Source organism: Marmota monax, unplaced genomic scaffold (assembly GCF_021218885.2).
Source record: "Marmota monax isolate L192 unplaced genomic scaffold, Marmota_monax_Labrador192_F-V1.1 WCK01_AAM20220418_F8-fsc00024, whole genome shotgun sequence".
NCBI lineage: Eukaryota > Metazoa > Chordata > Mammalia > Rodentia > Sciuridae > Marmota > Marmota monax.
In genome coordinates, this window is record NW_026695224.1 from 4,324,816 (window position 1) to 4,338,151 (window position 13,336).

Here is a 13,336-nt window from a genome sequence, read left to right on the forward strand (position 1 = left end):
AGAAGCAAGCAGGGAATTAGGAAGGACTGTAAGAATGAACGAAATGATTCGGGTAACCTGCAGTTCCTCCCCGGGGCAGGAGGCGGCATCAGCGTTACATCAGTCCGGCCTCCAGCAGTTCTTGGTCCCTCCGGCTGACCGTCCAACGCTGGATCCCGAGGCTAGTACGAAAATTAGCCAATAGAAAATCGTCTTAGTTGCCGAGTCGAGCAGAGGTATCCAATGAGCGCAGCGGATCTAAGTAAAGGGGCGGTGCGACGGGGAGGGGTAGAAGGGAGCGGTTAGAGGTGGGAGTTGGCGCTCTGGGCCGGGCGGGGGCCGTGGGGCTGAGATGCGGACGGGGCAGCGGCGGTGACCGGAGTTGCCGCCCGAAATGAACTCGCTGGAGCAGGCGGAAGGTAAGGCGGGTCACCCAGGATGGTCCTGGGGCTCCTCCCGGTAGCCGGCGGGGTTCGGGGGTGGGGGCGGCGTCGCGGAGACCGCCCCCCCTCGGACAGCGGAGGCCGTGGAGGATGGAGTGATGCGGCCCGGAGCTTCTTGGGGGTGCGCAGGGGCCGGCGAGGTGGCCCCACGCCGGGGGCGGCGCGTCAGCTCTCTCTTCCCCCGCGCCCGCTCTCTAGCCACCCCGGCCACCCCGGCCTGGACCGCGGAGCTGCTGCAGGGCTGTACTTTTATTTTCTATTCATTGGCGAACGCTTGCCCCTCGCAGGTTACGGGGTGCTGACTCGTTTTCATTCCATACCCGATAACCTCACGAGCTGAGAGCTGAATCCCTCGTTGGTTCCGTGGTTTCCGGTAACTTTCGGGGTTAGGAAGTGCTTCGAGGTCTGAAGGTTTAAAAACACCAGCGTGAAAATGAAACCCTACCTCCTTTACAGAGCAAGCACCTCGGGCGCCCCGGTCTTAGAGCAAGGTGTAGGCGCTTTGATGGTGCCACCCAGATCACCTTGTAACCCTTGCAGAGGGATAAGGATAAAGGCTAGGTCTTTACACACACACACACACACACACACACATACATATGCACGCACACACACGTTACAGGTGTCAATAAGTCTAGTAAAGAAATAGACTTGGCGCAGCCGGATAATGGCAGTCCTCGAAGGTTTTGGTGGTGTTCTTGGTTCTTGGTTCCAAGAGAATTAGAACTCGACTTCTTTTTAATTCTTTGATTTGCAGCCTTCCGCCGTTGGGTTTTGGTGCCCGTTGAAGTTGCTGATTTTCCACCTACCAGTTTTTGAAGCTTCTAAAAGTGAACTAGCCAATTTCCTCAACGTGAAATTGGAAATCTAATGTTTTTGTCACGTGGTTAAAACTGTTACAGTAAACAAACAGTGCAGTGATACACATAAGTTGGTGTGTGAGATCTGAAACACTTTCTAAAATTTCCTTTTGATAGATTCAAAAATAGTTGGAGTGGCTAATTAGAGAACCGAAATCTTTTTACCTAGATCTCAAGGCTTTCGAGAGGAGACTTACTGAATATATTCATTGTTTGCAACCTGCCACTGGACGTTGGAGAAGTAAGTTCCTCAATGTTTTGTATGGGAGGATAAAGTGATAGTTGATCTTTTATCCCTTAGAAGGACTGATTTGCTTTTACATAAAACTTCTGATTAACAAATGCTTGCTTTACTAATTCATAAGATTTTTCTTTAAACAATTTTAAACTTTATTTAACATCACAAAGAATGCATAACAAAGAAATATTTAAGAAAAGGAACATTGTAACTGGCTACTCTAAAAGAACACCATATTTTTTATGGATGAATTTTAATTTTTCCATAAAAATACATACACTTTAATTTGTTATAAAAGATACTATAACTATTTAGATAAGAAAACAAGTAATACAAATTTTATTACCCTTTTTAACAGTTTTACAATTTGCTTACAAAGTATTGAAATAAATTTTAAGAAAAGGCAGCTGGGTACAGTGGAGTGAATTTGTAATCCCAGCTACCACCAAGGCTGGGACAAGAGAACTCAGAGTTCAAGGCCAGCTGAGCAATATCATGAGAACCTATCTAAAAATGAAAAGGGCTGGGGATATAGCTCAGTGGTAGACTGTTCCTGGGTTCAATCCCCAGCACTCAAAAAAAAAAAAAAAAAATGCTTGATGGAGTGGCACACACCTGTAATCCTAGCAACTCAAGAGGCCTAGGCAGGAGGATCAAAAGTTTGAGGCCAACCTCAGCAACTTAGCAAGCTTGTCTCAAAATAAAATGAAAAGGGCTGGGAATGTAGCCCAGTGGTAGTGCATCCCAGTTTCAATCCCCAGTAGTAGAAAAAGAAAAACTACATTTTGGCTGGAATTTATAACTTAGTGGTAGAGTATGTGCTTAGTTTGTGCTATGCCTTTGGTTCAGTCCCCAGCATCAGAAAATTTAAAATCATAATATTTAGTGTGTATCTGCCAAGATTATTAAATTTCTTAGTTGAATTTTACTGCATAATTGCACTGCTTTGGAGCCTGACCCAGACAAGCAATTCACATTATTAGTATCTATTCATAAATATCAGTGCTGTAAAATGTTATTTGAATGAATTATAGTTACTGCCCCATTTAAAAATACTATGTAGGAAATATGGACAAATACATAAGTGAAGAGATATCAAACAAAAAGCTTTGCTAACTTGTGTTAGGACCAGTTCTTTTTTTCAGTGGGGTCTCATGTTATCCAGGCTGGTCTCAACTTCTGGGCTCAAGTGATCCTCCTGTCCCTGCCTCTGTAATAACTGAATGTGCCACCATGCTGGCTGTGGACCAGTCTTAATTCATTAAGTTCTAAGTTTTCAAATTCTGTATAAGACCATGGGACGTAATGAGCTAATATCTTGGATGTTCATGATTGAAATTTAATTCCTGCCTAGAAGAAAGTACAGTAGCACACATTGAGGTCATACTTTTTTTATGGTGGTACTGGGGATGGAACCCAGGGCCTCAAGCCTGCTAGGCAAGTACTCTACCTCTGAGCTATATCCGCACCCCAAAAACACAATTCATTTCTAATTGTAACTTAGTTTGCAGGACCAAAAAAGAAATGTTGAAGTTAAGGGTTTTCCCCCCCACATCAGAATTTTTTGTGAAATTTTTATTAGATCTGTTTGTGAAGTTTTAATCATATACTTCAATTCTGGTTGGTCAGAATCCTGAAGTAATGATTTTATCTCATTCTCTGGTTTAACTAGGAATTGCTCCCCCCAAAAATTTGTTTCACTGTTATTTGAGAATCTTTTAAATGCATATGATGCTGCTGTTTTATAAAATGATACAATGAACACACTTTACTCTTCCTCTGACATGTGTCTCAGTGCTGAAATATAAATGACATCAGCTTGGTTAATGCACCAATCAAATAAGAAGCATGTATATGAGGTTCTTTCTGGTATTTTAATTTTGGTTTTACTTCATTTGAAGAAAATTGGGTGATATTGTATATTTGTTTCTGGAAATACAGAATTATAAGAAATTGAGTTTAATTAGAATAAATAAAAAATAAAATATCCACATTTAAAAAAAGAAATTGAAATTTCTTTTAGCTCAGAACATAAATTTGAAATTTTGATTTTGTTATTAAATTAATTTTTTTCTGTGATTTAACTCTTCCAACTCTGGAAGAAATAAGGTTTTAGTATTTTTTTTGATCTGCATATTTGAAAGTTTTATGTATCCTAACTGAAAGACATGCAGCTGTCCTCACCTTCAGAATATAAACTAGCTCTTCATGCCCATTTACAGTTCTTTAGTAACACCATTCATTCTTAAGTTCTATTTCTGATCTATTTAGAATTTCTAAAATAAGTCTAGCTTAGTAGGAAAAAATAAACCTTTTACAAGCTCTAAACTAGCTGTAATTTCTATGCTGACTTTCCTTTAAGTCCTTATGGGAAATCTGATATTGATTGGTCTGCTCCACACTGACTCCATACTTCTAACACTGACCTTTGTTAATTCAACAGCAGGCAGTTGTCTGCAGGGCAGCACCCTTTAAACAGAATTCTCAGTGCATTCAAAAAGGAGTCTTTGTTTGGCTTGTTTACATTAAAAAATGAGAAGTTTTTGGTTGTTTATCAGATCTGCAAAATCGACACAAAGCACAGTGAAAGTTATATAACATAGAATCTTATATTAAAGTTTCACCATCTGGATTCTTGGTTTTAATTTCATTAATCTTCATTCTCATAAATTTTAACTAATAAGGAAGTTGTTATCAATTACTGAGGTTCAGAATATTTAAGAGAATTCCTCAAGGTCTTGTGGCAATTCTCCTAATTCTTTAATCCAATCAATGAATTTTCCATTTGATGAAGTGCTACATTCCTTGACTGTCATTTATTAGGAACTGGTGGTTGTAGTGTCATGTATTAAGGGTACATTTGCTTACTAATTTCGTGTTTATCTTTCATCAGTGCTGCTTATAGTGGTATCTGTCTGTACAGCTACTGGTGCCTGGAACTGGTTAATAGATCCTGAGACACAAAAGGTAGAAGTTTTGTTTTAAAATCTTTAGTAGATTGAATGAGATATAGTAGTTCTTTGTTAATTGTAAAGTATTATTAATATGCTACCTGTAACTACTACTAATGATATTAATCATTCTATTAAAATATGCCCTACATTAATTTGCTTAAGGAAAACTTTGATTGTTGTGAATTATTTTTACAAGGGAAAAGGCCTAAGAAATGTTACTCCATTTATGTTATTTCTCAATTCACTGCTGAGCTTGTGAACAGATTTTCCACTTTTTTACATCTCATTTTTGTTTATTTCAGTGTGAACATCTCTGTCCTGCTTTGTTTATTTAGTGTCATCAGTGCCAGCTTTTATAAATTATATTTTCTTCTGAATTATCTCTGTTAATACCTTTCTTCATCCTATAAAGCTTTTGGGGTGATTTTATAGGAAACATGACAAAATAGCAAACTAAGTGTGATTAAAAACCCGATTAGCGGGGCTGGGGCTATAGCTCAGCGGTAGAGTGCTTGCCTAGAACTTGTGAGACCCTGGCTTCAATCCTCAGCACCACATACAAATGAATAAATGGAATAAAGGTATTAAAAAAAAAAAAGACCAGGAGGTGGAAACCAGGTTATTGGTATATAGGCTATGTAACCCCATACAATTACCAGAATTGAGTTATCAATTAATCTGAGTTGCCTAATCAGTGAAGTCACAGGTTAATTCTACGCTTTTCATTGTCTGTGAGGAGAACACATGTATCAGTCCTTGAGCTAGCAAAGTTTTTCTTTCTCAGCATTTATCTGTAAAAAATTTCCTGCCTGGAGTTTAATATAGGAAATGCCAAGAAATCTCCCATTGGGCACTGTGCAAGAACATTTCTATACCAAATGCAATAACAGATTTCATAATGTTATTTCTTGAAGCATTCTTTGATGAAAGCTGATAAAATGTTTCTCAAATTTCTGCCTCTTTCTACTATATTGTGCCTTAATTTCAAACTTTGGCTTTTTTATTAGAGAAGCACTAGTCTTCAATTTTTTCATGAACTTTTTCCCCCAGTGCAGTTTTTATTTAGATAAAAACAATGTTATAATTTTCACAAATCTTAAAAATCCCTTTCCCCTCTTTAAAATTTTTAATTTATTTTTATTTATTTATTTATTTTTATGTGGTGCTCAGGATTGAACCCAGTGCTTCATATATGCTAGGCAAGCATTCTACCACTGAGCTACACCCTCCCCCCCCTTAAACTCTAATTAGAACACTACTTCTTGCAATTTTATTTATAAGCTTTTAGGTTATGCAAGAGAAAAACATAGAGTAAAGCTTTTTGTTATCAGTTTAAATGGAATTTCAGATGGCCAGGGTTTATTTAGCATGTAGTCTCCTTGACTATTCACCAAAGGGGATATATAAAAGGATAAGGAAGGAAGGGAAGTTGGTGATGGAGTTTTATGTTAATAGAGGGGTTTTATGGCAGACAGGAAACTCTCCTGTGTGTTCATTTGTAAAATTCTGATCTCAAGGCTGCGTTTGGTACTCATCTTTAGGGCTAGAGTAGAAAGAGGCTGGCAAGAAGATTGAAAAAGATCTATCTTGGGAAATGAGTCTGACTTCTAATTGCGAAAAATATAAGCTGATTTCAGCTAGTTGAGATCTTAATAAAACACAGAATTAAATGTAATTTGAAATAGAACCAAAACTATGTAGTTAATATAATTTTCTAAATTAGGTGAGAATATAACCATTAGCCTTAGGGTTGGCTCTTTTTATTTCAGTATTTAATAACCCCAAACCTGACAAGAGTCTTAACCAGCAGTTGTGACTGAAGCAGGAGTTGCAAACGCAGAAGCCATATGCTAGCTGGAAGAGACTGTGAGAGAAGGGATGCAGCAGATGCCTGGTCAAAGGGGACAGCTGCTGTTTGGAGGCAGTTGATTGTTAATATGGAGGAAAAGAGGCTAAAACTGACTGACGTAATTAAAATTAAAAAGTAAAGCATTATATCTGCTAACTGTGCAGACCACACAGCTGGCTTACAGGAATCAAAACTGTCCTCAGAGGTTTTAGGAAAACACTCCTCTGGAATATTAGCCTCTCGTTAGGATCTCATCTTTTTGGGGTGCTTCTTCTGTCCTGATATATTCAGCTTTTCATCTCTTTATTTGGCAGATTTTTTTAAAATAATGCCTCGCTGAACCATCTACCTGGTGCTTTTCTTTGTTTTGAAATATGCACATGTATTTACTTCTCTGTCTTAAAAATAGGACACATCTTCCTGTGTTCATGTAAGACTACACAACCAGTGAAACGTCACATTATGTACAACCACAAGAATGGGGTTCTAATTAGAATAAGTCACACTCCGTGTATGTTATGTCAGATATACTCTACTACTATGTATATTTAAAAAGAACAAATAAAAAAATAGGACACATCTGAAGTGGAGTAGGGATGTGCTTAGCTTGAATTTATTAGTCCCATCTAGTTAACTGATCCAATTTGATTTCCCCTAGATTCTCTTAAATGCTTGTTCTCTCTCTGATCAGCCTGTTTTATTTCCCAGTCATGTGTTTTAGATGCCCTCTCTTATTCTAATCGTAGGTCCTAAACTCTTGTCCCTCTGCATTTCTTAGAATTTTGTGTTGTCCCGTTTTCTACCATCATCTGAGATTATACTCAGGTCTAAAAAAAAGTCTTTTCTTTCTCTTGAATTCTAGTTTTATTCAGATAGCCATGAATCATTTTTTCTCTGCTTGAATATTCTGTAACCATTAAAAATCTCAGTAGTTTCAAAACCAAACTCATTTGTTGCCTGGAGGAAAAATGGTGTTGCTGAAGCTGAGCCTTATAAGGGTTTGTGTGTAGGAGTTAGCCACATAGGGAAGGTAACGTGTGGGGAAGTGTGGCAGACTTGACCAGGACCAGGTTGTGAATGTCAGAGCTGGCCCCACTCTTAAGGAAACTTTTACAGGGAAAGTAGCTAGATCACATTTAACTACAGGCCTCATCTTCATTCACTGAACACAGAATTTAATAAATATTTATAATAGGCTTGTTTTTTGATTATAGGAATGAATTTGTAATGGTTCAAGTATTTGAAATGAATAGACTGGATATTGCTGTATTGTCTTGCTATATTGGGGCTATATGTGTATCTTATACACATCATTTTCAGTTTTACAGAGTAGCAATAAAGATAACTAGGATTATTGGAAGTCATCAAATTCTTGTACTTTAGATAATAAAAATACTACATTTATTTCTGTACAAGTGCGGAGGTTGCAATCAATATCTTAAGATTTTAACATTTTTATATTTCACACTTTTCTTTTACAGGTGTCCTTCTTCACATCATTATGGAATCATCCATTTTTCACAATTAGCTGTATCACTCTAATAGGCTTGTTCTTTGCTGGAATACACAAGAGAGTAGTTGCACCGTCAATGTATCCTTTACCACCAATTGACTTTATTCTCTGAACAAAACTAAAGCATTTTCTCGGTTATCTAGGTGCTTATTAGAAACTTATTTTTAAATGAGAAATTTTCCTTTGACCAAATTTCTTCAGTATAGCAGCTCGATGTCGAACAGTATTAGCAGAGTACAATATGTCTTGTGATGATGTAAGTATTCTTTTTGTTAGAAAATTGTAGAACTACATGAAAGAACTCAAGTGTTTAGCTTTAGAAAAACAGACATTTTATTAATAATAAATTATATCTGAAATTAATAGAATGTCTCTTATAGTGTTGATTCTAAGACACAGTTTTCTACATTTTAATATCTCTACAATTGAGGTACATATAATAATCAATAGTATCAATTAAATTGGCAGAGTTGACAGTTTAATCATTATTAATGGCATGCAGTCATGATATGTCCTAAAATTGAAGCCATCTTAGATTCAATAAAATATGACAAATATTGGCCCCAAATAGCTCAAAACATATTGGTTTATATCTTGTGGTATTCAGTATCTTTGTAAAATAAGGCATACATTAATTTGTGGGCTATAGATAGATGGCCTGCTGTGTTTTAAACAGTAGATCGAGGACCAGTGCATTACAAGTGTCTCACAGTTTTGATTGTTACCTTCTATTTGCTTGTTTTATTTATAAAAGTATTTTTTACCTCCATTTAAAAAATTAAATAATACCTGTTCATTATATAAAATTAGAATAAAAACTCAAAAGAAGCATGAGGGGGCTGGGAATGTAACTCAGCAGTAGAGCATTTGCCTAGCATGTGTGAGGCCTTGAGTTCCATTCCCAGCACCACAAAAAGGGAAAAAAAGGCAATAAGGGAAGAAAACAGCTGCGTCAGTAGAGAAGAATAAAGACTGAACTCACATTTTTTTTTTTTAGAATTAGAGGATAAAAGATAGTATTTCAAAGTAAGAGAAAGAATTGGCTCTTCATTTGGAATAAAATGAATTTAGCTCTCCCCTTGCATCAATAAAAAAACTAAATTCCATATAGATTAAAGTCTTAAATATGTTTAAAAAGACATTGCTAACTGGTCACAATGTCACATGCCTGTAATCCCAGCTACTCCAGAGACTGAGACAGGAAGATTACTTGAGCCTAGGAATTTGGGGCCATCCTTGGCAGCATGAGACTAGACATTTTTATCAGGGAAATGCAAAGTGAAATAGTTCCATTTGCTTTACCTGTCTTATTGGCAAAAGTTAAATACCTTGATAACTCTATTACTAATGGTAAAGTGGATGTACCCATATATTGCTGTGTTGGGAATTTAAATTGATTCAGCCATTTTGGAGAGCAGCTTTTCATTATTGTTATAAATTGTAATGTGCAGGCTTAGGCCTCCAGATGTATCCATTCTACCCACCTGGTGGGGGACCATTGCACTTGGAAAGAAGGAAGCAAATACAAGGCTGTTAACTGTACATCTTTTGTAGTATTGACAAAATGGAAACAATCTTTGTTTCTTAACAAGGGAGTGGTAAAATTGACTGTGATGTAGTCATGTCTTAGAAAATAAATAAATCTAAGGGAGATTTCCAAAACAGAATGTTAGGCATAAAAAGCAAATTACCAAACAATATGTATAGTATGATACCATTTTTTAAAGTTTTAATTATGGAAATGTTCCAATATAATTAAAGAGAAGAGTATAATGAGCTTCCATGTACCTAGTGTCAGTAATCAACTCAAAGCCATTCCTATTTTATATGTTCCTTTGCCTGCATTCTTCTCCTGATTATTTTGAAACAAATCCCAAGTGATACATTTCACCTGTAAATATTTTCATATATGAAACATGAAATTTTTACTATTTATATTTGTGAATATAAACCCATGCTGGAATTAGTTTCTGGAGAGAATTAGAATTTGAGTTAGGTAGAAAGTATGGCCTTAGAGTATCTGTATTGATTTTTTTTTAATATATAATGGGATTTCGTTAATATCTTATGATTAAAAATAGATTTAAAATAGGCTAACCCTGTGGATAAATAAATAGTGGTATGTGCATGCAGTGGAACTCAGTATTTAAAAGGGACAAATTGTGAAACATGAATTAACATGGATGAAACTCAGAAATACATTGAAAAAAGCAGATACAAAAGAAGACATGCAATCCAGTTTATTCACAGATCAAATACGGGCCAAGCTGAAAGTGATTATGGCCCTATGGAGTAGGGAATAGACACCATTGGCTGGAATAGGGCACAGAGGATTTTTCTGGGTGGTAATGTTCCATAGCTTGCTCAGAGTGGTGACTACTGAACATCATGTTTATCAAACTCAAAACTACAAGATTCTTTTGTGTTTTTTGTTTTGTTTTGCTTTGGTCATTGTTGGTTGTTTGGGTGTGTGTTCACTCTGAGCCTAAAACCTAGTGCCACACGAGCTGGGCAAATGCTGTACCACTGAGCTATACCCTCAGCCCTTTGCACATTTTCTTGCATCAAAATTATACCTCAGTAAAACAGTGGAAAAAGTATTCTAAGATATCAAGAAATTACCAAAAACTAAATGATCAAAATTTAAGTGAAAGAATCAAGAAGTAAACAAAATCTATACAGTTTAAATAACACATTTAAACTGAAGATAAAAATAATTAAAACCACCTGAAATTTCACCAGCGAAAATAACCACCATGTTTTATATTCTCATTGACTTGGGGAGCAGGAGTGCTGGGGGCTCCTGATTGAACTCAGAGTCTCATGCATGTGAGTAACCACCCTCCACTGAGCTAAATCCCCAAGCCCTCTTATTGACTTATAAAAAGAATATGGTCTAGATTTTTCAAATTTGCTTCTTTTACCACCAGTTATTGGGCAATAATCACATGCAGGTCCTTTATCTCATTTTTGGTCTTGATTTTTTTTATTTGCATATTGTCCCATTTTTATGAATCATAATTTAATCCCCCATTGAACATACAGTTGTTTCCCTACTTTCCATACTATATGTGTTTGTATTCTATGATGGAACTTAAGCTCCATGATGATAGGGGACTTGGTCTAGTTCATTACTAGATCCCAGCACTTCACACAGGGCCTGGCACATAGTAGGTGTTTGATAAATATTGAATAAATGCATTGTTAATAGTACGTATATCTGTGCACTTGAATCTAGTTTCCATAAGATAAATTCCCAGAATTGTTTGGATTATGTAACATGCACTTAACTATTATTATTTTTATTGATTTTTTTTTGTAAACTTGACTCAGCTTACACAGTTTTACCAGCATACTGAATAAAACAATGGAAAAGGTATTTATTTATGAAATTTCAAACATAATTAAAGAGCAGTGTGTAAATGTTAATTGTTCTAAACCATTTTACTTTTTTTGTGAAGAAATTAAAACTTTTTTTTTTTTTTTAATTGGAAAGGAGAAATGGTTTTTGTGTCAGACTTTGGTAAGAAGTATAAATTGTACCAGTTTGGCATTTTATCAAGTGGATTGATTGGCTGGTTTCTAGGTAACCGGTGGGCAGGGTCTTCAAATAAAGACGTATATGTGTGGTTTTATTTTTTTATGTTTCTGATGCTGGAAATTGAACCCAGAGCTTCATGCATGCTAAACATGATTTCTACCCTTGAGTTACACCCCCAACTTTGTGCATGTGTGTTAAAGTAATAATTCAGTCCACAAAAAGGAAACTTTGAAGACATAACTATTAATTGTTTAGTATTGACTAAGTATAGAGAAGTATTTCTATTTTTAAGTATTTCTGGTTTCCTGCAAATGTCCTTTAAAGCTTATAAATAAATGGTGGTATGTTAATAGAACTATATTGAAAAACATTATTTTTCTTTTTTACAGACAGGAAAACTAATTTTGAAACCTAGGCCTCACGTTCAATGACAATCTGCACTCATTGTTATAGGACCTAAAACAGTCTTTTCTTCAAATAAGTGATACAGCAAAAAGCCATAAAGGATTCCTTTTGCAGTTGGATATGTGAAGGTTATAGAACAACTGACAAGAAGTGTGCAATATATACCCAAATTATCCTGATGATGGTGATGACTCAAGTTATCAGTGCTTTGGTACCTTTGATTACCTGTGTTCAGTATTAGTGTCACTTTAGTACTTCAGCACCTGCGAAGATTTTTGCAGATGAAGTATGTATGTATGTTACTAAGTTAAACTTAGAAACAGAACCTCATTCAGTTTTTATAATGTATTTTTGCAAACTACTGTAAATAGCAAATCAATGCCAATGTTAAAGAGGAAAATGTTGTGTGGACTTTGTTCTCCTGCACCAGTGTTTTCAGGAACATCTGCTTGCCATCCCCACAGCTCTTCAAAACCAGCTATTATGTGTGCCTTTCATTCGTGACTCCTCTTTTAATTGTACTGCAGGAAAAACATTGGATTCCGCTTATTCTGAGGAAAACTCATCTCCATTATGTTGTAAGAAATTATAGATGTTTTGACAATTTTTGTTAAACCAGATACTGACCTCTCACATCTATTGTCATATTTTTCAGTTCACTGTTTTCATTTAATGCTAAATATACTTTATATTTTTTTAAGAATTTTAAGAACACCCAGAGTCTTCTGAATGTACAATTTTAGTTATAAATTATGTATTGTTTGGGGATTTGATAGTTGTCGTTTTAGATAATTGGATTGAATGCTGTGGTGGATATACTGTTACACTAGTAGTATACAGGTGTGACTGAGTGTCCTGCTCCATTCCCAGGATAACACAGGAGCGGTGCCACAAACTAGAGTCTACAATTCTCACTGTTTAGAGAGCGTTAATGACATACTGTGTATGTATAACAGCCACATGTACTATAATAACCCTTAAAATTAAACTATTGGGATTGCTGTAAATATTTTAAAGTACTGGAGGTGCCTTTTACCTGTTTAATAGAAGATTTTGGAAGTTTAAATTATTTCATGAGCAATCTTTTAAATTTCATTTAACATAAAGCTGAAATTTCAATAATAAGACAAAAACTTTTTAACAAGGCTGCCATTTAACATAAATGTATTTATCTTGGCTTTCACACGTAAAAAAAAATTTATTCTTCGAACTGCAGCAATAAAACCCTCTGCTCCTAAGAAGTCTTAGAGGGTATTCTATATATTATGCTTTGTTTTATTTTCTGTAAATTTTGTAGGTAAATGTGTGCATAAAAATAAATACTTTATATATAACTAGTGATTAGACTTTTTTTCTTTGCTTTATGTAAGTATGTAACTCTGAAAAAAAAATATTTTAAACATACTGTCTGTATCAGATAAAGGCCAATTCCAAATGAGATAATTTACCTTAACTCTGTATCCAGTAGAGCAAATTTGAAGCATTAATTGTAGGTACCTAATTTATTAGGTTATTGTTACCTTTAATATGTCTTATTAATCATAACCTAGTAAC

The 13,336-nt window shown here is 35.7% G+C and overlaps 1 protein-coding gene across 1 annotated transcript; it reads left to right on the forward strand.

Moving 5' to 3' along the window:
- The first annotated feature begins 273 nt into the window (after nucleotides 1-273).
- Cnep1r1 (CTD nuclear envelope phosphatase 1 regulatory subunit 1) lies at nucleotides 274-13,119 on the forward strand. Its single transcript, XM_046435103.2, has 6 exons — nucleotides 274-398; nucleotides 1,452-1,523; nucleotides 4,414-4,487; nucleotides 7,805-7,914; nucleotides 8,038-8,092; nucleotides 11,767-13,119. The coding sequence occupies exons 1-6, from the start codon at nucleotides 374-376 to the stop codon at nucleotides 11,806-11,808; spliced, it is 378 nt and encodes a 125-aa protein (XP_046291059.1). The 5' UTR covers nucleotides 274-373; the 3' UTR covers nucleotides 11,809-13,119.
- The last annotated feature ends 217 nt before the right edge of the window (nucleotides 13,120-13,336 follow it).